The sequence below is a fragment of the Camelus bactrianus genome, chromosome 1 (assembly GCF_048773025.1).
Source record: "Camelus bactrianus isolate YW-2024 breed Bactrian camel chromosome 1, ASM4877302v1, whole genome shotgun sequence".
In the NCBI taxonomy this organism is placed as follows: Eukaryota; Metazoa; Chordata; class Mammalia; order Artiodactyla; family Camelidae; genus Camelus; species Camelus bactrianus.
The window spans coordinates 102,418,308-102,440,695 of NC_133539.1; the positions used below are offsets into that span (position 1 = coordinate 102,418,308).

The following is a 22,388-nucleotide window of genomic DNA, read 5'->3' on the forward strand; positions in this document are numbered from 1 at the left end:
GTCCGTTCCAGCACAGGGTGGACTTTGTACATAGGGAAGTGGGGAGAGAAACCCAGGACCTTACTTCCCTACTTGTGAGCCTAGGAAACCCATCTGGGAGTGCAGACAAGCTGCAAGTCATTGTCAAAGGTTGGAAATACAAATAAACAACTGCAGAGATTAAAGTCAATATTCAATAGAGCTTCTATGATAGAATTTTCTAATTTAAGAATAGCTTTATTTTTATTCCACAAGATCCTAGCAAAAGGAAAATGCTATTCATTAGAAACCCCAGATGAAGCCTCTTTGTTTTGATTAGATGCAGGGTCTTGACTCTATCCTAGCAGCAGAAAGAAGTTACTTAGCAGAGGTAATTGTTAGCCCCTTCCCACCACCACCTGCAAAGGCCAAGGGTGGTGGCAAATGTGAACAGCCACACACTGGTAGAGAATACATCTCTGCCGTCCTGCCTGTCACGATTAAGGATCTGCTCAGCTAGAATAATGAAATTGACTCTATGCCTAGTAAAATGGGATTTGGCTAATTATCATGCCGATTCATGACATTTTCTATCTGTTGTCTCTTTACCCCAAAGCTAGTTGTTGAGTTCAATACTCCTTTCCCTAAGATAGTTTTTAGTAAATAAAAATCTACTCATGATGGATATGGTTTTCAGCCGACTTGTTCATGCTTAGGGTCAGGTTTGGCAAATATACCACATGTATATTTCATGCTTCTTTTTCTCCACTTACCCCTCAGCTGTAAGTGTCCCCCAGGGATCTCTCATGAACTCTCTTCTCTTTCTATATACTTTGTCTAGGCAATCTCAGCCACTCTTGTGGCTTTATGTTCCATCTATATGCTTATAACCCCTAAAATCTTTCTTCTGCTTTGACTCTGTGTAGTTCAGCCTTTTATTTTCAGCTTTTTTACTGAAGTTTCCACTTGAAATTCCACCTGGCTATTTAAGTCAACATGTCAAAAACCAAACGTACAAAATTCTCCTGTCTACAAACTAATTTCTCTTATGCAGCTCATCTACCAGCTGCCCAGGATTGAAACCCAGGTCACTCCTTGCTGTCTCTCAGGCACCAAGACCCACCAGTTCTTCATCCCAAATATGTTGTGGGTGCTGTCACCTCTGCTGTATCCTCTCTGACATTATTTTTTGTGCATTCACCCACTAAAAGCTTACTGTATTCTAGCACTGTGCTAAGGGCTAGTGATACACAGGGAAGATGAGAAACAATGAATAAGTGAAGTACAAAGCACTGTGGTGACTGACCTGTCAGAACCCATGGTGGTGGCTGTTCAGGGCAGAGCAGGATGTGCAAGAGTTTAAGAGCCTGAATCTAGGACTCTTCCTGTCTTGGTACAGCTCATCTCTTGCCAGAACATTTGGGAAAGCCTCCAGCCACATGTCCATTCTGCCCTCTGTCCTGCTGCCTGCACTTTATTTCCAAAGTGCAGATTGTGTCACTCTGACTAAAACCCTTCCATTATGGCAGGACAAGAGCCAAAGTTCTTGACCCTACTTATGAAACATTTCAACTCAGCTTTTTCTCCCTCAGCATGCTTTTATACAACACAGTTACTAACCTCACAGTCCAATAGCAAAGGAAAGAACAGAAATGAAAATGCCCACTCTGCCTTAAAAATTTACCATCAGTATCATTTTCAACCACCCTCTTCTCCCCCTTTGGCAATCAGCTCAGTGGATCATTTTCCTAATGATGGCTGTTCACACTTTGCATAACTTTTTCAAATATCAAGACACTGAATAGTTTTGATGAACACAGTTAATCAGAGTATGATTATTTACTGCCCTGATGAACTCCTGGCAGCTGCATACAAGTATGTGATATATAGTAGCCAGGCAGCAGGCTGCCAAATACGAATCCTGAGGTCCTGATCTTAGGAACATTGACTCCATCTTTATGGATGAATCTGATCACGAGAGAATGAGAGCCAGGTGCCACCGCCTCTCCTTCCACAGGAGTCAGCCACTGGGACACCATTCATTCAGTCAGTCACTTAGTCATTCATGCATCAAATATTTATTGAGCATTTGACAAGTGCTCACAGTTTCTTCTGTGATAATTTCTCTTATTTTCGCCACATCTGGGATCAAAAAGGAGTGAACTGGGTCACTGCTGAAGGATCAGGGGGCTGGGGGGGCCCTTGAAAGGCTTTTAAAGATTGAATAAAATTTTTTTGTAGCAAGAAGTGTGTATGTGTGTTTATGTATTTAAGGAAGGAAGGGAATGGCAGCACTTGAATGGGAAAGAAATATCTGCTCTGGTAAAGTGAACCAAAATGCAAAAATAATTTACAAAGGACACAATGTGTTTGGGAAATTGTGGCAAATCAGTATGGCTTGAGGGAGGCAGCAAAGGGTGAGCAGGCGGTGCAGATGGAGATGCTGGAAGGTAAACACAGTGCAGATTATACAAGACTTGTACCAAGGAGTTCAAACTTTCTCGGTAAGCAGTGGGAGTCCAGAGAAATCTCTAAGGAAGGGGATGCCAGATTGGATTGTTTGTGTGTGTGTGTGTGTTTGTGTGTTTGGCGGGGAGAGGGTGGGTAGTTAGGTTTATTTATTTGTTTGTATTTGGAGGAGGTACTGGGGATTGAACCCAGGACCTTGTTCATGTTAGGCACGTGCTCTACCTCTTGAGTTATCCCCTCCCCCACAAGATTGTTTTCTGATGAAAGCTCTGGTTTGTTTTTAGAGATGGATTTGAGAAGACAAGCATTTACTGAGTACCTTATACAGGTGACCACAACCAAGGACAAGTCAATGGCTATATCCAGCTAACGCTGCATATTTGTGTGTGTTTCTTCCCCAGTGACGGTGCTGGCCATTTTCCATGAACTGCATGTTGACCCCGACCTGTACACACTATTGTTTGGGGAGAGTGTGCTGAATGATGCAGTCGCCATAGTCCTTACATAGTAAGTACCAGACCTTGGCCTGTGCTTCTTCCACCATGTGAAATATGCTTCTGTTTGGTGATAATTCCTAGTGACTTTTCTCTTATGGCATAGAGATACAGGCAATTTCTAGCTTTTTAAGGAATTGTTACCAAAGAAAATCTCCAATAATGGGTATAATTCATTAGGAACTTAATTTCAACACTAGTAATAAGTTTCATGTTTCTAGCCTATTGCAATATACTACTCAGATGGTACTGTTTTTTTTTTTTCTCAGTGCATATATTTAGCTGATTCACTTAGGGTTCCTAAAATGCATATAAATAAGCTTTCTTCATTTCTAATCAATATCATTTAATTTTTTTCCCTTAAGTCATTTTCCAGATAATAGACTAGCAGAAACCATTATATTTGTAGCAAGTTTGGCAAATTGGAGATAGAAGTTGAGTCAGAATACTCTTTATTTATCAATGCAAATGTAATGCATTATAGAAACACACGTTTTCAAATCATCACGTGACAAGTAAAACTGATGGAGTTTCAGCTAAGAGCTAATGTAATTTTCCCTTCTTCCTGGAAGAATTTTCTTCTTGAGATGAGAACGAGTGCTCTTTCCTCACCTCCCCCTGCGACACATTTGTATTTAATAAATGCCACTGTGGTGCCTTTCGCTATGTCAGAGGTCTCTTCTTGGCTTTAGATTAAGACCAACATTTTGGGCAACTGTCAAATACCCCAAAGGAAAGCAGCTATCTGATAATTAAATGTGACAACAGGATTCAATTCAGGGTGTTAATTACTTCAAATGCATTTGAAAATGTATTGTGAAGTCATAAAGGATTTTTAAAAGTCAGCTCTCACAGAGGGGAGTAGGAAACAGCAGGGCAGTGCTACTCTTTTTCCTGCCAGCTGACATTTCTTAAGACTGCCACCCCAAAGTTATCACTGAATTCAGCAACTTGCAAGCAAAAGTCTCCAAATAAACTTCTATTTCACCTGGCTAGTGAGAAGTGCCTTTCCCGCATTAAGGGAAAATACCACAAAGTGCAGATTAAGAGCAAAAGCCAAGGCAGATTCACAAATGCTGAAGGATGTTTTTAAAGAAACACCAAGAACAATTAATTAGAACATCAGGAATCTTTGTTCAAGAAATAACAGTGTTAAAGGAACTTCTGGAGTAAAAATGTTTAAAAATCTGCTGAGTCCCTCATTTTTACTTCCTGGGCTGCCAAGTTATAAAAGGCCAAGCAAAGCAGAACCACTAAAGCACAAATGAGCTTGGGAAAGAATAATGCAGCTACAACCAAGGAAAGGTTTGGCCCTTCCGCTTTTAGCACCACCATTCACAGTGGTTTTCCATTAAAAAGGCAAACTCCAAGAATGAATGTTGATGCTGTTGAGCACAAGCCTGTGGGGCATTTGAAACAGTCCATTTAATATTTCAGGTCAATAGGTGGTTATTACTGGCAGCGCCTTTTCTACTCCCCTACCCGGCGTTTCATGTCTTAATAAAATGTTTTTCCCACCATGGCAAGTATCCCTGCCTTTCTAGGCACCAGACACTTGCCATTCTAGCCAAAATCTCATGTGTCCCAGCTTTGGCAATTCAAGTGTTACGCAGAGTGAACCTAATGAATTTCAACTTTAAAATCATGGTAACTCTAATTTAGGAATACTTGATCCAGAAACTTCCACACATTGAAATCTGCAGGCTCTTTCTTCCGCCTGGTGCGTTTGGACTCCACCAGCCCCTTCCAAGCACTCTACTGAGTGTTATGTACAATCAGCTCTCTGTCTATAAGGGATTGGTTCCAGGACCCCTGAAGATACCGAAATCCATGGATGATTAAGTCCTATATACAAAATAGCATAGTACAGTCAGCCCTCTGTATCCGCAGGTTCCATATCTGCACTGTCAACTAACCCCAGATAGTTCGATTAGGAACTCACAAATACGGAGGGCCACCTGTACCTACACTGTCCTGGGTCTGGACTCTGTCCACCAGTGCTGACTGTTGTTGACCACTTCTTCTTTCACCTGGCACAACTTTCCACATGTTGTACTCTGCTTTTCTCACTTGCTCCTTAAACAGTCTACAGAACTTATGACAATGTCTTTTGATGCATCTACTTACACACACATTCCCTCTCCTTTTAATGCCACATCCCCATGCTCTCTCTTCCAAGTATCTTCTACTTCACATGGAAGATCCCTATTTAAGTTTTCCATGACTTTCAGACCAGAAGTTCAAACCTTTGTCTCTCTATTTTTCTCTTCCTTCACTCTAAACTTTGCACAGTGCCCAGACACAACTCTCTGGCTTGTAACCTGGCTTTGTTTACACACACAAAGCTGTCTCCTTCCCAACTTCTGTTTCTTCCTAATCAAGTCATTCACCACATATCTCAATCTCCTCTTTCAGGAACCACTAGGCCACCTGCTACGTCCCTACTCCACTCCTGTATGTGCTTCCAGCATAACAGTGCAATATTCAGTTTACACATATATTTGTGTTTCTAGATAGTAACTTTTTGAAGATGGAGTCTTTGAAATATACATTAAAAGAGCAAATGAAAATGTCTTCTGTATTTTTCCTTTCTCAGTTCCACCTTTGTGTGGTTTTGAAATTCAAGAATAGAGATAGACCTTTTATTGTACCATGAAAAAGAAAAGTTACACATTTTGATGTGAAATCAGGGAAAGAACCTAAATCACCGACCACTGTGGCCTTGACAGTACCTCCAAAGCCTCTTTGGAATGGCCACACACTTTCATTTACTCTCCCATCTTCCACCAGCAAACCTCCTTGTTTAAGAACCATCTTCTTAGTATTTTAAATTTTTTTCATTTTTAGTGTTATGACAGTACTGTGCTTTAGTATTTTTCATTCAAATACACAGTAACCTAGCCACATTTTAGATTAAATCAGCTTTTCTGTGCTAGTCTATGAAGTAAATAACTCATTATAATACTGTTTCTTAGGTTAAATGTGCTCTGAATTTCAGACAACTAAGGTACAATTGAATTTTATGACTGCAACTTTTACACACAGCAGTGGGTGTTAGATGGTGCATTATGTCTTAAAACGATCCAGAATTGTTTATTTTAAATTAAAAGTAACTTAATTTAATGAAAGTTTTGAAGTTAGGTTGTCTCTGATCCATACTGTTATTTCAAGTATATAGGGAGTATCATGCCCAAATATGTCATGTGTCCATGTTCATGAGTGAATGAATTCCACGTGATGGATTTGCATTTCTAAAAATTGCTTAATAGGCTATGAAGGAAGGCAAAGATATATTAAATATGTCTTGAAGGGTATGTGTTCCCAAAACCTGAACAAAGATCTTACTTTCAGAAGCATCATGGCAAAGTAGAAAGAGCCCTAGATTTAAGTCAAAAGAGCTGATGTCAGGATTGCCGTAAATTAAGTGTGTGATTATTACAGTTGACATGAAACCAACCCAAACTGGACTAAACACAAAAGGAATCTGTGTTGACTCATGAAATTGAGCAGCCAGAGTAGAAATGGCTCAGGCTGGGGAGGGTATAGCTCAGTGGTAGAGGGCATGCTTGGCATGCTTAGCATGCATGAGGTCCTGAGTTCAATCCCCAGTACTGCCACTGAAATAAATAAATAAATAAATAAATAAATAAATAAATAAATAAATAAATAAATAAATAAATAAACGAACCTAATTACCTTCCTCACCCTGCAAAAAAAAAAAAAAAAAAAGGCAAAATGGCTCAGGAAAGGATCCAGTGAAATACTAGGATCCTCTCCTTATGCAGCTTCTTCAGGGTTACCTCCCTCACCTGGTCACAAGATGGCTGCCAGCATCTCCCTGGGCTGTATCTCTCTTAAGGAGAATAGAGCAGGAATCTTTGGCCCATTATTCCCAGCCCAAATCTTAGCACATCTTTCAGATTCTTATGCCATTTCCAGACCCACTTGTGGCAGGGGAAATGTGCGGTATTTATTGTTTCAGGTCTAAGTCACATTCTTCATGAGTTGAAGGCAATAATTGGTTTTACTTGGAAGCACATGAACTGAGCCTGGGCAAAAGTGGGGTTATTGCTGAGAGTGAAGCTGCCGCAAAAAGGAGAAGTGGATACTGCTTAGAAACAAAACAAAACCTAAAAGACCACGACAGTGACTTTATATGGCCCAAAACTCTTCACGCTTATTTCCTTACCTATAATACGTAAAAACAGTCATTCTATATATGTTACAAAATTATCCTGGGCAATAAATAAAGCAATATAGTTGGAAAGGCTCTATAATCTATATAATCTACATAGTCTATGCTTGTAAGTATATGCTTAGTATAATTTATACAGTCATTTATATCAGTATCCTTCATTCTACTTACACAGTTCTCTCTGGTTTCATTGAAATGACTAAAGATAGACCTGCTTCTAGTGAAGCATTCCTTCTTAAATATGGTATTTTATGATCCAAGGAATAGGAGAATAACAATTTTTACATGTGATTTCCCCCATTAGGAATGAACCACTTAGTTAAGGCATCCTGTTTGAAGCTGATAAATCAAGAACTAGAGGTTGAAATGTATTACTTAAAGTTATACAGGTATTCCCACCAAAATTGATATCACTTGTGGAAGTTAATTGGTGGGGAGAGAGGGAAAGACAGGACTGTTACCTAAAAGGCCACATCTCTCACAGTAAGAACTCAATATATGCATGTGAAGTTGATAAATCAAGAAATGGAGGTTATATATATTATTTAGGGTCATAGGGCAGCTATTGGAAGAAATAAATATATAAATGGTTAAAAGGAGATACTTTTGCTACGTAGGACCATGATAAAGGGGGAAAAGATAATTTAATTCTTTATTTCAAATCCTTTCATACTGTCTGAATATTTGTATGTATTTGAATTATATTTATCCAAACTATTCTTCAGGTGATCAAATATCAAAAGTAGAAACTATAAAAAAAAAAAAAAAGGCAATTTATTTGATAGCAATAGAGTTAAGAAATCCTAGCAGGCAAAAGTCACTACAAGCAAAATTAAATGAGGAAGGATAAATCAAGGAAAGCAGTTTCAACACACATGTCGATAGGTTAATGGTCTTTATAATATACATAATGAATTGTTCATCTTTTTAACATACCAAACGTACTAGTAATGTTACCTGAGGTAAAGTACTTAACCTCTCTGTACCCCAGACACGTCATTTATAAAATAGAGATGGTAACAGCACTTACCTTGTTGGGTGGGATTAAACGTAAAACGCTTGGAACAGGGCGTGGCTCATAACACTCAATAAACATTAGATGTTAGCTACTGCTGTTACTCCTGTTACAAAAGACCAATAAAGAAAAGGTAAGCATAATAGAAAAATGAACAAAGGATGTAAGTAGATAATGAGCAAGCGAAGAAACATAAATGGCCAATACTCTACTAAATAAGATCAGCTTTACTAGTAATAAAACAAATTAAACCAACAATGGAGTATCTGCTTTGCCTCCCAAATCTTCAAATTTTCAGAACTCAACCCCCCCCCCCCAAAAAACAACAAAAAACCAAAACCACATCAGTCATAATTGGGGTAAATCAAAGTTTAGGGAAATGTGAGCGTTCCTACATTACTAGTGAAAGAGAAGAGGAATGAAACTTTTACAAGGGCCATATGGCAGCATTTATAGAGTCATTAGAATTTGTGAATCCTTCCATCCATTTATTTCATTTCTAGAAACTTATCCTAAGAAGAAATTAAGGGCGTGTGCAAAAACTTCTCCATGAAGATGAGTGCACTGATTTGAGCAAGAAGTTGTACATAAGTTACTAGATGGTTAAATAAATTAGAATATACTAATATCATGAAATCCTATGCAGACATCCAAAAAGATAGAAAAAAATGTATTAATGTTAAAAGATATTCACAATACATTTTTAAAGAAAATGGGAAAATTTTAAAATGATGTATACTATTTTGGTTCAAAAAAATCAGAGCCAAATTCATGTGTATGCATGCAAGGGTGTGTGTATAACACATGACAAGTATAATTTGTATGTAAAATAGTGTTAGGTGGGAGTCACAGGTGATTTTTATTTTCTTCTTTTTGCTCATATGTATTTATTGGGGATAGATTAAACTACTTATGATTAACCCTGGTCCAAAGAATCCTCCATTAACATACTTGATAATTGGCAATCTTCATTTAAATGTAGATTCTACAGAGGTTTAAGTCTGAAATATTTTTCTACCAATGAAATAGGAGAAAGAAGATGTTGAGTGTTCTCAGCCGTTTATCCACAAAACTGAAATATTGCCAGCATTGTACTGAAACATCTTCTTGTGAAATAATTCCATAGTTTGTAAATATCTCCAGATTTTCTCAGAGATAAAATATGAACCTCATTAAACAGCTGACTCTTGGATGACAGCAAATACATACTAGGTGCTTTTAATTGTCTGTTAAGCAAATGTTTCTAAGGAAACTCAATGCAGATTATTAAAAGAGAGTGAGAAATGAAGCACTGATTTTCTCTTTTTTGAGTAAGAGTGTTAAGCTGGTTACAGGTTCTTGCTAGAAAATGTCATTTAAAGTGTGTAACTGCCAAATGCTTGGCACTTAGAGTGAGTGACATTTTGAAAGACCACATTTCTTATAGCCTATGCATCTTAAGGGAAATTTAACATGAAAATTAATGGGATGGCTGTGAGGTTCATGCAACTAAGAAGAACCCTGAGATGTCATCCAGCTGTTCAACAGAAATGCACTAAGGATCTGTATGTGCCAGATGTTATGCCGAGTGTTGGTGATACAGCTGGATGGGCAGGCACAGTCACCGGTCCCTGCCTCAACTCCTCACTGAAGTAGGGAAATGTTACCTATAGCAGGACTTAATATGTGCAACAAAAACTTGCTCTAAAAATTACCCCAGAAAACAGCTGTGTAGGGATTGGTTCTAAACATACATCACTAAGGAAATCTATTATTTCTCTAGGTACCATCATCTCTAAGTAGATTACAAGCTCCTTGAAGGCAAGTTATACTTTTCTCCAACCCCCACGACATGCAGCTAATTGTCTGGAAGGTTCTCAAATAATCCCTGAATGAGTGAGATAATATACCCTTTCAAATACAGGTGGGGACATTTTACTAATCCTCTCATTAAAATCGAGAGGATGGATGTTTAATATTCTTCATACTACTTCTTTCAAATATTTGGAAAGCCTTGTTAGTTATCCTCATTAGCTCTACTTCTTCTCCCATTTGACCCATAACTGTACACACGGAGGTGATAAGAAGGTATCTCCTTTTGATGAGAAATGAACCGAAACTTTTATCACAACCAGAAAGTATACTATTTCTCATGGATCTGCTTAACTTGAAAACAAATTTCTTATATCTTGACACATCTTTCTGAGGTAATTCACTTTGATATTTGCCTTGGAAACTGATAATCAGCATGAAACGCATTTATTTTGATGCCTGTCCAGATACTGCTGTGATACATAATTTTTAAAAAATTATGGCCCTTTTTGCTTAAGGATTCCTTGCCCTGGCAGTCAATTCTATGTCAGCTTCATTCTTTGGACACCAGGTGGCATCACCTAGCAGGAATGGGAATACGTCTTGGCATTTTAGAAGCAGCTGGGAGGCAAAGCTCAGCTGACCTCCAGTTTAAGTCAGAACGCCCAGTGTTTGTGGCCCACACCCCTGCCTGCTGCTTCAGCTTTGTTAGTTTTTTCTCATTCCTGATCCCTGCTTCCTGTTTCCTGACTATGACTGGCATCTCCCCTATCCTAGCTCTTAATGTCTCCATTCAGATTACTGAAAGTTGACCTTGGCTTTATCCTGTGACTCTGTCCTCTTGTCTCTCAGATTAGATCTGACATTTACTCACCGCTTCTCCGGAACTCAGAACTTGCTTTGCTTCATGTCAAGCCAAGCACGACAAACTGACCTGCCAAAAATTAATAAATATAAGAAACCCATGTTGATGCCTTCTTATCTCAACTCCATTGTACTTTAATTTATTGGTGTATAAGTCAGATGTAAGTGACAGAAACCCAATTCAAATTAGCTTAAGCAGAATTCACTGACCTACTTAACAGGGATTGCCCTGACTCTGGGCATGCTGGGACTTAGGGATTCGAATGTGTCTATTCTTCCTTTTTCTTTCTTGGCCCTGATTCCATCTGAGTGCAAGTATCATTTTTTCCTAGTACAGATAGATGACTGTGCAGATAGATGACCCCAGAGCAGGAGAGGATGACTAATGGCATCTCCAGGCTTATATGGTTCTAGCTCAAAGTGACACTTAATTCTCACCATGTTTGCATATCAGCCACAGAAAAGGATTCCCACTGGCTCTGCTTGTATCAGAAGATCACCCCTAGGCCAATCACATAGTACTCCATGGGAATTACACATGGTGATTGGCCAGATCTGAATCATATCCCCATCCCTGTGGCCAGTTGCATGGACTGTATTGTCAGAAGAAAACAATTGGAAGACAAGTATAATGGGCATCCCAGAACAACTACTATATTTCACAATAATAGAATGTTCAGAACGTGGTGGATTAAAGTGAATCAGCTGTCCCTATGTCATTACAAGCTTAAAAAAAAAGTTTCATGTAAAAAGGCAAAAATTATTTTCTAAATGCAGATTCGATTTGAAGAAGAGAAAAGGAAATTCTCTAGGTATGAGAACCGAGAGAAATCAAGGCAAGAGTGAGAAGCTACCACTGTCAGTGGCCATGTGATTTTGTATAGGACATAGACCCAGAGGTTTTAGAGCCAGAGTGCCGTTTCCATGTGGAAATCAGAACCCTGTCTTTTGTAGGCTCACTCATGGTAACAGATCTTGAGGAAAGTTCTTTGAATAGAGCCTGCAGTCTCAAAGGGCTCCCTCCATCACACAGGCTCTGTCCATCAGCCTTAAGAAATAGTAGGGAAATTTGCCATCTATCTGGATTTTGCATCAAAATCCCTGGCTTGGGAAGTTATGATATAAGAAATATATGCCAATGAAATAACATTAAAAGTTTTTAGGACTATTAAAACACCTGCCCCAGTCTTATTTCCCTTTCTTTATTTCCAAATATGCTAAACTGCTCTGAAGTGATACTATTTCAACCCAAACACATGGAAATCCCACAGTTAAAAAAACAAAACAAAAAAACAAAAAACCCTTCCTGAAAGTGAATTCACAATAAAAATTTAGAAGCCACAAAGGAAGTAACTCCACTATGAAGAAACTTCAGGATATTAACTCAAAAGAATAAGCACCCTAAGGAACTAAACAAAAATTACAAAATTTGAGATAAATTATAAAATGAGCATATTAAAATGACTAAAGAGATAAATGGAGTAGCAGAAAAAAGTTAGGAAAGAACAGTAAAATAGGAAACAAAAGAATGTTTCAAAATGAAAAATGCAGATACTGGAATTAAAACCTTAAAACCTTAAAAACTAAGTGGATGAGATAAATGTCATATAAAATCCAGCTGGTTAATCAGAAGAAAGAGTTTGCAAATGACCCAGAATGCAGAGCAAAATTGATCTGTGGCAATATTTGATGAGATAATGGATGATGATTTTCCAGAATTGAAGAGAAAAAGTGAAGTAACATATTATGTCCAGAGCTGGATAAATTAAAACTAACCTACATCCAAATATATTATAGTGAAATGTAGGCTCATCAAAGACAAAGTGAAATCTTAAAAAGCAACCAGAGAGGAAAGATGAATTACTTACAATGGAACATAATTTGGATCACAGCAGTTTTCTCATTAGCAGTAATAGCTGCCAGAGGACAGTAGAATAATATGTACAAAATATCAAGGGAAAGTAACCTGCAATCAAGGTTCTGAATTCAACTGAAATACCATTCAAAGGAAAGGATGAAATAAAGAAATTTTCAACTAGACAGTTAACCACTCATAGATAATCAATGATAGAAATAGGAAACTGAATTCACAAAGGAATGGAAAACAAGGCATGGTGAGCAAATAAATGGATGCAATAACCATAAATATAATAAGGAATGACTGTGGTGTTAATAATGATGATGATTAATGGGGAGGGGTAAATTATGGTAGAAATAATATTATCCACTATAATATTCAAAGATGGTGAACATTAAATGATAGTGAAAGGAGAGATGATGTTTTGTAGAGGAAGTGGAGACACAGCAAAAGAGCTATTTTAAAGCAATCCAATTCTCACTCAAGTAGCTATGTTCATCAAAATGTTTCTCAAAATGGCACAAAAGAGTCTAACAACAGATAATTCTTTCCAGTTTGGGTTAGAAATGCTGGAATCAATTTATAATTTCAAACTGTACAAAGTATTTCTATACTGATGTATAGAATTTAGAAATATAATAATGTATCTTTCTAATGGGAGCTGGTAAAGTACCTTCCCTGGGACCTTTCCATTTTTCTGTTCAATATTATAGGCTCTCTCCTTTGTACCCCTAGTGTCTCAAGTGTGGGCCTTGTCATGTTCTGTCTGGAGTCTGTTCATCTTTCTCATTGTCTTCCTAGTTTTGCTTACCCTCTATTCTGATTGCCTTGCATTCTTTTATTGTTAGATTTATGATCCACACTAGGAACTCATCTGTTCAGTTCTTGCTAAGTCCTAGGAAGAGGAAAGCTCCCTAGATGTAAAGTGGGGGACATTTTCTGCCACACCAGTTGCTGATATCTCCATCAGCTGTATGATGGAGATTCTTTAAAATATGGTCCTTTATGTACACAAGTGACTTTGAGCCAACGTTTTAGGCAATGAACCAGTTTTGAGAAACAGCTGGAAGAGGTAGTTCTGTCTTCTGACACTAAGTCATGGTAGCTCCTTACTCATGGTAGCCTCTGTTTGAAATTTTGGCTCTCTCTCTACATTGAAGAACCTGGTGATGTTCTCTAGTCTGGGCCCAGGATGACCAGCCATGTACTAAGAGAGTGACTTGCAGTATGAAAAGTATGTGTGAGGCAGAGGTGGGTACTAAGGTGCTGATGTAATAAACACCAAGAAATTACTGATCTATGAACCAGAATATCCATGTTAGCAAGATAGTTCATTTTTGTTCTATAGTTAAGCTACTTAGGAAGCTGAATCATAATTAGCATCCACTTTATTAATTCGCCACAGGAAATTACTGTCACCGGGATTTCAAGTACCCCAAAGATCATATGATAAATGCAATTTTCCCTTGTAGGCAGACCTGTATATAAAGACAAATAACATCCAGAGGGTTATATGGTCAGTAAGGGGACAGATGAAAGGTAGACCGATGAGTTATGTTTATCTGCATCTTTCGCACAAAAAAGGTATTTTTCCCCCAATGGAACTTGGAATTTTGAAGTGGTAGGAAACCACCCCTCCCCCACCAAATCCATAGCAACATTTAGGCATTTAAAACTACTCAGAGTTTGTTAGGATAAGTAAATCTTGCTCTCTCCCCACTACATAAAGCTGAGATGGTCATTTGCAGTATTTGATTCTGTGATTCTTCACAATTCTTCTGTGACTAATCAGTCCTTCTTCTGGGGAGAAAGTGATACATTCCACTTTTATCACTATACATGAATGCCATTTGTCTCTATTTAATATCCTTTAATATCTGGTGGGGGATTTATAGTGATTCCCTCTCCTTCTCTGTGTTGTGACCAGTGGCATATATTCAAACACAGTGACCTAGTGATGGGGAATAATTCATAACTATGTATCAGGGACATCCATGAGAAGAATCAATCTTGGCTTTGGCTTCACGTGAGCTAAGATTTCCAAAGGTTGTCAAACTGGCTTTTATTAATAACATGATCTAAAACGCTACACATTAAACTTTTGGGGAGGAGGTTATAAACTTCTTTTAGAATCTGAAGAAAACTATGGCTCTCACCTCAGAGGTAGAGGGAAGTGAATCTAAACAGAAAGACAAGACTTTATATTTTAAGAACTCTGGGTTAAGATTTTTTGTGTGTCCTCAGGCATATTTCCTTTCCCATGTGCTTAAGCTTGACTTCTCATTCTTAAGAACCATTTATTTGAGGTGATCAATTCTGAAAATTTTCCAAGAAAAAATATATTCCAGAGAACAAGGGGCCAAATCAATATGCAATCAAAATTTTGGTCTAAATTAAAAGCTCTCTCTTGGCCTGGAGAATATAATCTGTTCATATTACTTGGGCTCCATAATTAATTTACATGGCAGGCTTATTGCAGGTTTTATGTGGGCTCTGCATTACCGTGGCATGTAATTCTCAGGGAATCTGATTAAAACTTTGGGAAGGAGCAGCTGTTCAGCCATAGAGGGTGAACTCAGGGCCTATTTTTCAGAGCGTGACTATAACGCCTGACACCCTTGCCAGCTTTGGATGATAAATGAACTGTCTTTGAATGGCCAGCTCCTGTGTTAATAGCTTTAAAATATTGGTTGTTTATGGGAAAGAAGTTGGGAGCTCTTATCAATTTTCCTGTCCCAGGGTCCTCAAATACATCATTTTTTTCATTGCCAGAATGGCAGGCAGTGTTGAAGTGAAAAGGAAAAAATTCTTTCACTATTTAGTTTGTTCTTCATGGGTTAACAGCAAGAGTTTCTCATTTCAAAAGAAACTGGAGTGAGTGCCCAGTGAATTCTTATATGAAGTGAAACATAAAATCCAGACCACATGCTTGATGGCATTATCCTATAGTAGCAAAATCATGATGTGGCTTCACCTGATTTTTTTAAAGGTACTTCATTCAATTAAACATATGAAAGTCAAATTCTGAAGCCTGTGCCAAATAGCTTATTCCCAGAATGGCAGTTAAATGGTCAGATTTGATCTAATGCCATTGATGTGAGCATGCTTTACCTGCTGCCACTAAATTAAATCCTAACCATAATATATTTGGAGGTTTATCCCTTTTGATCTTTAACCCCATCTCCACCTTCACCTGCCTACTTTGTTTTTATGAACATTAGGATATCATCTTCTAAGTGGAGTTAATTCTCAATGATGTGACTGTTGACCACTTATACTTTCAGATATTGTCTATCATTCTAATAGCAGTTTGCTTTTAGCCTTTTCATTAGCATGTTTATAAGACGAAGCTGTGAAAGCTAAAAAATATATACATATATGCATTCAATTTTGTTTTATTAGTCATTCTGGTAAAAGTTTTGGTGGAGGAATTTTAATTAGAACATACCTCATGTGTAGATCGTGTGTTTTACTTTGTCCGTGAAGTGAAGGCTGGGCTGGGAGTCTGGATGATGACTCTATCATTTACTGACTTCATGCCATTGAGCAAGTCAGTGCACCTCTTCAAGTCTGCTTTCTAATTTCATCAAGATGGAAGCTTCAGTGGGATAAAGAAGTGGGACATACATCTATCCCAATTTAAAAGGTAAAAATCTGTTGGGATTTTAGAAGCAAGATTACACTGACGATATAGATTATGAAAACAGATGAGATCAGTGTCATGGGGAAATGAAACTATAGAAAACCAAAGTCCAAGACATGTATAATTATTTACTAAGATGGAATAAAAGACTATTTATATCCCTAATACAAGAATAGTTGAAATTTTAAAAGTAAAATCATAGAAATTTAAAATATAAAAATCAAAATGAAGTACTTGGTAGATGAGCTGATATGGTTATCTACTTAAAAATACAGGGACTCCCCCTAGAAGAAAATATAGGCAAAACATTATCTGACATACATCTCAAAAATGTTCTCCTAGGGCAGTCTACCCAAGCAATAGAAATAAAAGCAAGAATAAACAAATGGGACCTAATAGAACTTACAAGCTTCTGCACAGCAAAGGAAACCATAAGTAAAACAAAAAGACAACCTATAGAATGGGAGAAAATTTTTGCAAATGAAACCGACAAAGGCTTGATCTCCAGAATATATAAGCAGCTCATACGACTCAATAAGAAAAAAACAAACAACCCAATCCAAAAATGGGCAGAAGACCTAAACAAGCAGTTCTCCAAGAAGACATACAAATGATCAAAAGGCACATGAAAAAACGCTCAATATCACTAATTATCAGAGAAATGCAAATCAAAACTACAATGAGGTATCACCTCACACCAGTCAGAATGGCCATCATTCAAAAGTCCACAAATGACAAATGCTGGAGAGGCTGTGGAGAAAAGGAAACCCTCCTACACTGCTGGTGGGAATGTAGTTTGGTGCAGCCACTATGGAAAACAGTATGGAGATTCCTCAAAAGACTAGGAATAGACTTACCATATGACCCAGGAATCCTGCTCCTGGGCATATATCCAGAAGGAACCCTACTTCAAAATGACACCTGCACCCCAATGTTCATAGCAGCACTATTTACAATAGCCAAGACATGGAAACAGCCTAAATGTCCATCAACAGATAACTGGATAAACAAGAGGTGGTATATTTATACAATGGAATACTATTCAGCCATAAAAACCAACAACATAACGCCATTTGCAGCAACATGGATGCTCCTGGAGAATGTCATTCTAAGTGAAGTAAGCCAGAAAGAGAAAGAAAAATACCATATGAGATCGCTCATATGCGGAATCTAAAAAACAAAAACAAAACAAACAAACAAAACAAAACATAAATACAAAACAGAAACAGACTCACAGACATAGAATACAAACTTGTGGTTGCCAAGGGGGCAGGGGGTGGGAAGGTATAGACTGGGATTTCAAAATGTAGAATAGATAAACAAGATTATACTGTATAGCACAGGGAAATATACACAAGATCTTATGGTAGCTCACAAAGAAAAAAAGGTGACAATGAATATATATATGTTCATGTATAATTGAAAAATTGGGCTCTACACTGAAATTTGACACAACATTGTATAATTATTATAAATCAATAAAAATGTTAAAAAAACAAACAAACAACAACAACAAAAAAACCAATATTACATTGCAGAGATGATGGCAGAAATTGATGCCACCATTAAAAACCTAAAAAAAAAAAAAAAAAAAATACCCAGGAGACTCAAATGTCAAAATTTAGAGAGCTCAGAAATCTGGCTGGACAGAAGACTGACACACAAAATAGCTTTCTTAAACTTCAGCAACAACTGATGATAAAATGTAATGGGAAAATTATTTAGTTCACAGTAGCATTTAAAATTTTAAATAAACTAGAATATCCCTAAATATTCTATTATTCTATTAAATAAACTAGAATATCCCTAAATAATAAACGATATGTGAGAAGAAAAATCTTAACTTTAGTGAAGGACAAAAAAAGATAACCTCAATAAATGAGGAGACCTACTATGAAATAGGATGGGAGGATTAAATATTGTACAGTAGTTAACCCTCCCCCCAAGTAACCTTCAAAATAATCTCACTCCTCAAATCTCAACAGATTTTTTTGAGGTAATTCTAAAGTTCATGTGGAGCTTCTGCTTAAAACAGAAGGACAAAATATTTTATTCTCCTAGATGCCTTCAAAACAAAGTAGAACTATGAAAACCATTGAAAAATAGGAAATTTTCATAGCACATGAAACAGTGAAATAGTCCCACCTCCAAACCATAAACTATGAAATATTTAAGTATGAAGTATTGCTGCCAAATAATGTGAAATCATGAACAAGAGATGGAAAGATGCTGAGCCAAGGCAGTTCCTCTCGGACCTGACAGCATATCACATCACTAAAAGGAGCAGCTAATTTAATATTCTGTTATTTTGAGCACAGATAAGATCAGGTTGGATGGGCCAAGGAAGAAATGGAGGAAAATAATCTGACCTTTCAGAATGAAAGATGAGTAGAAATCATGCTGACCTACATTCTAGTTTCCTAGCTAGGGCACTGGAGGAGGCTATTTGCATTGGAGGAAAGGGAAAACAATTTCCAAATCAAAATATAATTTGTCTGTAACTTATGGGTCTTTTCTCTATGGCACTCAATTTGAATTCTGTGGACTGCAAAGAGATGTATTCCCAACAGAAAGAAACCAGATTTAATGACAAATGTATAAGACAGACAACTTGGGGCAGTTTTTGAACATGACCCTCACATTCTTTGACACTTCTCCCACAGGGAGATGAAGCCTGTGTTCCCTCCCCTTGTCCTCTTGAATGGGTAAAATGCAGACGAAGGGATGCTGTACCAGTTTCCAGGCCCAGACCTTAAGAAACTAATAGCTTCCATTTCCTGTCCCTTATGACACTCCCTTGGAACGCAGCCACCTTGCTGTGAGGTCAAGCCGCTCTGTGAAGAGTACCACCTGGGGAGGGAATGACAGCCAGCCCACTTTCCAGATGTGTCGGTAGTTCATCCTTGAAGTGTATCTTTAGAACTGCCCTAGCTGATGCCACTGCAGCAGAAATGAGCTGAACCTGCTGAGCTCTGCCCAGTTTGCAGATCTGTAAGCAAAACAACTGATTGTTGTTTCAGACCACTAAGTTCTGGGGTGGTTTGTTGTGCAACGATAGATAACCAGAACCAAACCCGAATTAAAACTTCAGTTGGCTTCAGTTTACTCAACTCTATTCCACCCATTTCCCTGTATGCCTGCACTATATTATTCTTTAATAAACAGCCAGTCTCTTTTAAAGATGAATGATAATCAGAAAGCAGGGAGTAGGACATATTCATCAAAACTGCAAAGTATTTTTTAAAATTTAAGCCAAAGAAGAGCCCATAATCCCCCAATTTACCAAAGTATTAAAGAAAAATTTAAACAAAGAATTCTCCACTATTATGAAGGACAATATGAATTTTCTTTCTCCCTCTAGATATAGATACAGATATATGATTCAAGATTTCATGGGAGAGACATAAAATAATCAAGGGAGATTAAAAGTGTGCTGGCAGAACTCAGGAGAAAAGCTGGAGAGATAAAATCACTGACAAGATTTAAAAAACACTTTAGAAACAACAAAAACATGATGAACTCTGAAAACACTGTCAGGAACATAGAAGATAGACTTGAGGAAATAACGAAAGAAAAGAACAAAGATATAATAATGACTATAGGGAATATGATAGAACTGGATGACAGATAAAATTGAGTGCTTTTGAGAAGAAAACACATGGAAATTATTTTAAAACATAATAAAGCAATATTCTCCTGAAATTATGTAATAAGTGAATTAAAAGACTTAAAGGAGTCACTGGATGCCAGGAAAATGTCATTTGGAATCATCAACACAATGAGGTAAAATGGCAAAGTTTTTGAATTTCAAGTTTAAAGAAAGACAGAAAATCCAAGTTACTTACAAAAGCAGAAATGATTAGGTTGGCCTGGGACTTGACCACAGTGACATTCAATTTCAGAAGATGGAAAGGCCACACATTTTCACTTTTGAGGGACAGAATGTGAAACCCAAGTCAAATTATTCTTCCCATATAAAGGCAACAGATTGGGTGTTTTAATAAATAGTGTGAGTCAATGGGCTATTCCTTTGGAAGAAAAAGTTAAATGCCTAATTCACATCATTTCTAAAAAAGAAACTCTGGAGGAATTACAGAACTAAATGTTGAGAAAAAACTATGAAAATATTAGAAGCCATTTCTATAATTTTGTAATGTTAATGGTCTTCCTAAATAAGACTCAAAACTTAAAAACAGTAAAATAAAAAATTAACCAATTTATACACAAATTTTAAAAAGTAAATAACAGCATAAATAGGAGACAAATGACAGACTAGAAGAAAATATTTGTGACATCTTTGACAGTCTTAATATTTTAAATACACAAAGAACACCTACAGATCAGTGTGAAAAAATAATACAATAAAAATCTGAATAAAAAATACGAACAAATAATTTGCAGGTCTCTGTATGTGTGTATATACATGTACGTGTACATATATATATACATATACTGAGGTAAAATGATGTTTATTTACAAATAGGGAAAATATAAATTCAAATGAGACATTTTACATCTATACAATTAGCAAAATTTAAAGGATTTTTTCAAGTTCAGTTCAGTATTGGCAAGAATAAAGAGCCTTAGGCGTTCTTATACACTATTTGTCAGTATCACCCAACATGTTAAATGTACCCAGTAAAACTACTTCTAGTAATATAACTCAAGAAATATTTCCTTATGCAGACAAAGATACCTATACCGTACATCAGTGTAATGACAACAAAAATATAAACAGCCAAAAATGTATATTGATGAAGGAGATTAAGTATATTGTACTACATACAAACTGGAGAAAACTGTGGAGTCTTTAAAAAGTAGATGACATAGAAAAATCTCTAAGGCGTTTTAAGTTGCAAAATAACATTTCTGAAAAATACGTATTGTATAATAGCATTTATACAAAAATTGACATTTGTATATAAGTACACATAAGTGTAAGGAAATGGCTTTCACATTTTATTCTATATTTTTGCATTGCCTTAACCTTTAATATAGAGGGTGTATTTCTGTTTTACTTTGGTAGTAAATGCATTTTTAATGGGAATAAAAGTGCCTCACCTAGTAGAGGCTTTAAGTTGTGTTTACTGCTACATTCTGAGCACCCCACAACTGGCATAATAGTTGGCAATCTTTTGTTAGTAGATCTCTGTCTAATGAATGAATGACTAAGGTTGTGGTAAGATCCAATGGGAGGATGGTTATAAAAGACTTACACAAGCACAGGTATTTGTGTGACAGCAAAACCTGATTTTAAATTATAAGAGTAAAACCCTAGAAATATGTGTATCTCTGCCAGAACAGTTGACTGAAAATTGAAACCTTTGTCCAGTCCATTTAGATCATTTTTAATTTGAAGTTCCAAATTCCTAGCCATATAATAACATTTAAGAGGTATAGGATGTATGCATCATGAACTTGACTCAAGAAAATATGTTTACATAAAATTAGGTTTTTTGCCTTTGTATTAATGATAATGCAATTTGAAGTATTTGGAGACAAAGCAGGTGATGTAAATTTGCGATGGTCTAGGATACAAGACAACAAAAAATGGTGGGGCCAGTGCCTAAGTGGAAGGTGCATGCCCTCCAAAAGTACTTTAGGTTCAATTTTAATTTTAAACATTGTGATAGCCAAACATAACTAGAGGTGACCAGTTTGTGACCCTAGGTTTATTTGACATAAACAATGAACCATTAGAACTTTCTCATTGCCCTCCCCGTTTCATGCCATCCTCATTTCTACCTTTATTCTTTTGTGCCTGCTGTGTTATCAGCTAGGAGTTCCCTCCCAAGTCTTCAGTCTCCAAATGGTTATTGTTTTACAAAGTTGAGATCACATCCTACCTCTCCAACAAACACTATCAAGAAAATTCTAGGCATAGATTCCCCTCTCTGAACCGTAGGGAAAGCTTTATTTGGAACCATAGACTCTCAGAGTGAGAAAGGGCATTCAAGGTAAATCAATCCAGTCTCAGACTAGACTGCCTTCCAACATGACCAGCAAGCGGTCACTCCTAGCTGGGACTCTGAAGAGCAGTGAGTGCTTCCTTCCAGTGATCTCCTACCTGATTCCCTGTATCTTCAAGCCATTGGTCCTGC

General features: G+C 37.1%; 1 protein-coding gene across 1 annotated transcript in view; it reads left to right on the top strand.

The window, feature by feature from the left end:
• Nucleotides 1-22,388, top strand: part of SLC9A9 (solute carrier family 9 member A9) — a 500,318-nt gene that overhangs the window by 176,289 nt on the left and 301,641 nt on the right. The window contains exon 6 of the mRNA XM_010952224.3: nt 2,829-2,934. Coding sequence (XP_010950526.2) covers nt 2,829-2,934 — 106 coding nt within the window. The remainder of the gene's footprint in view (nt 1-2,828; nt 2,935-22,388) is intronic.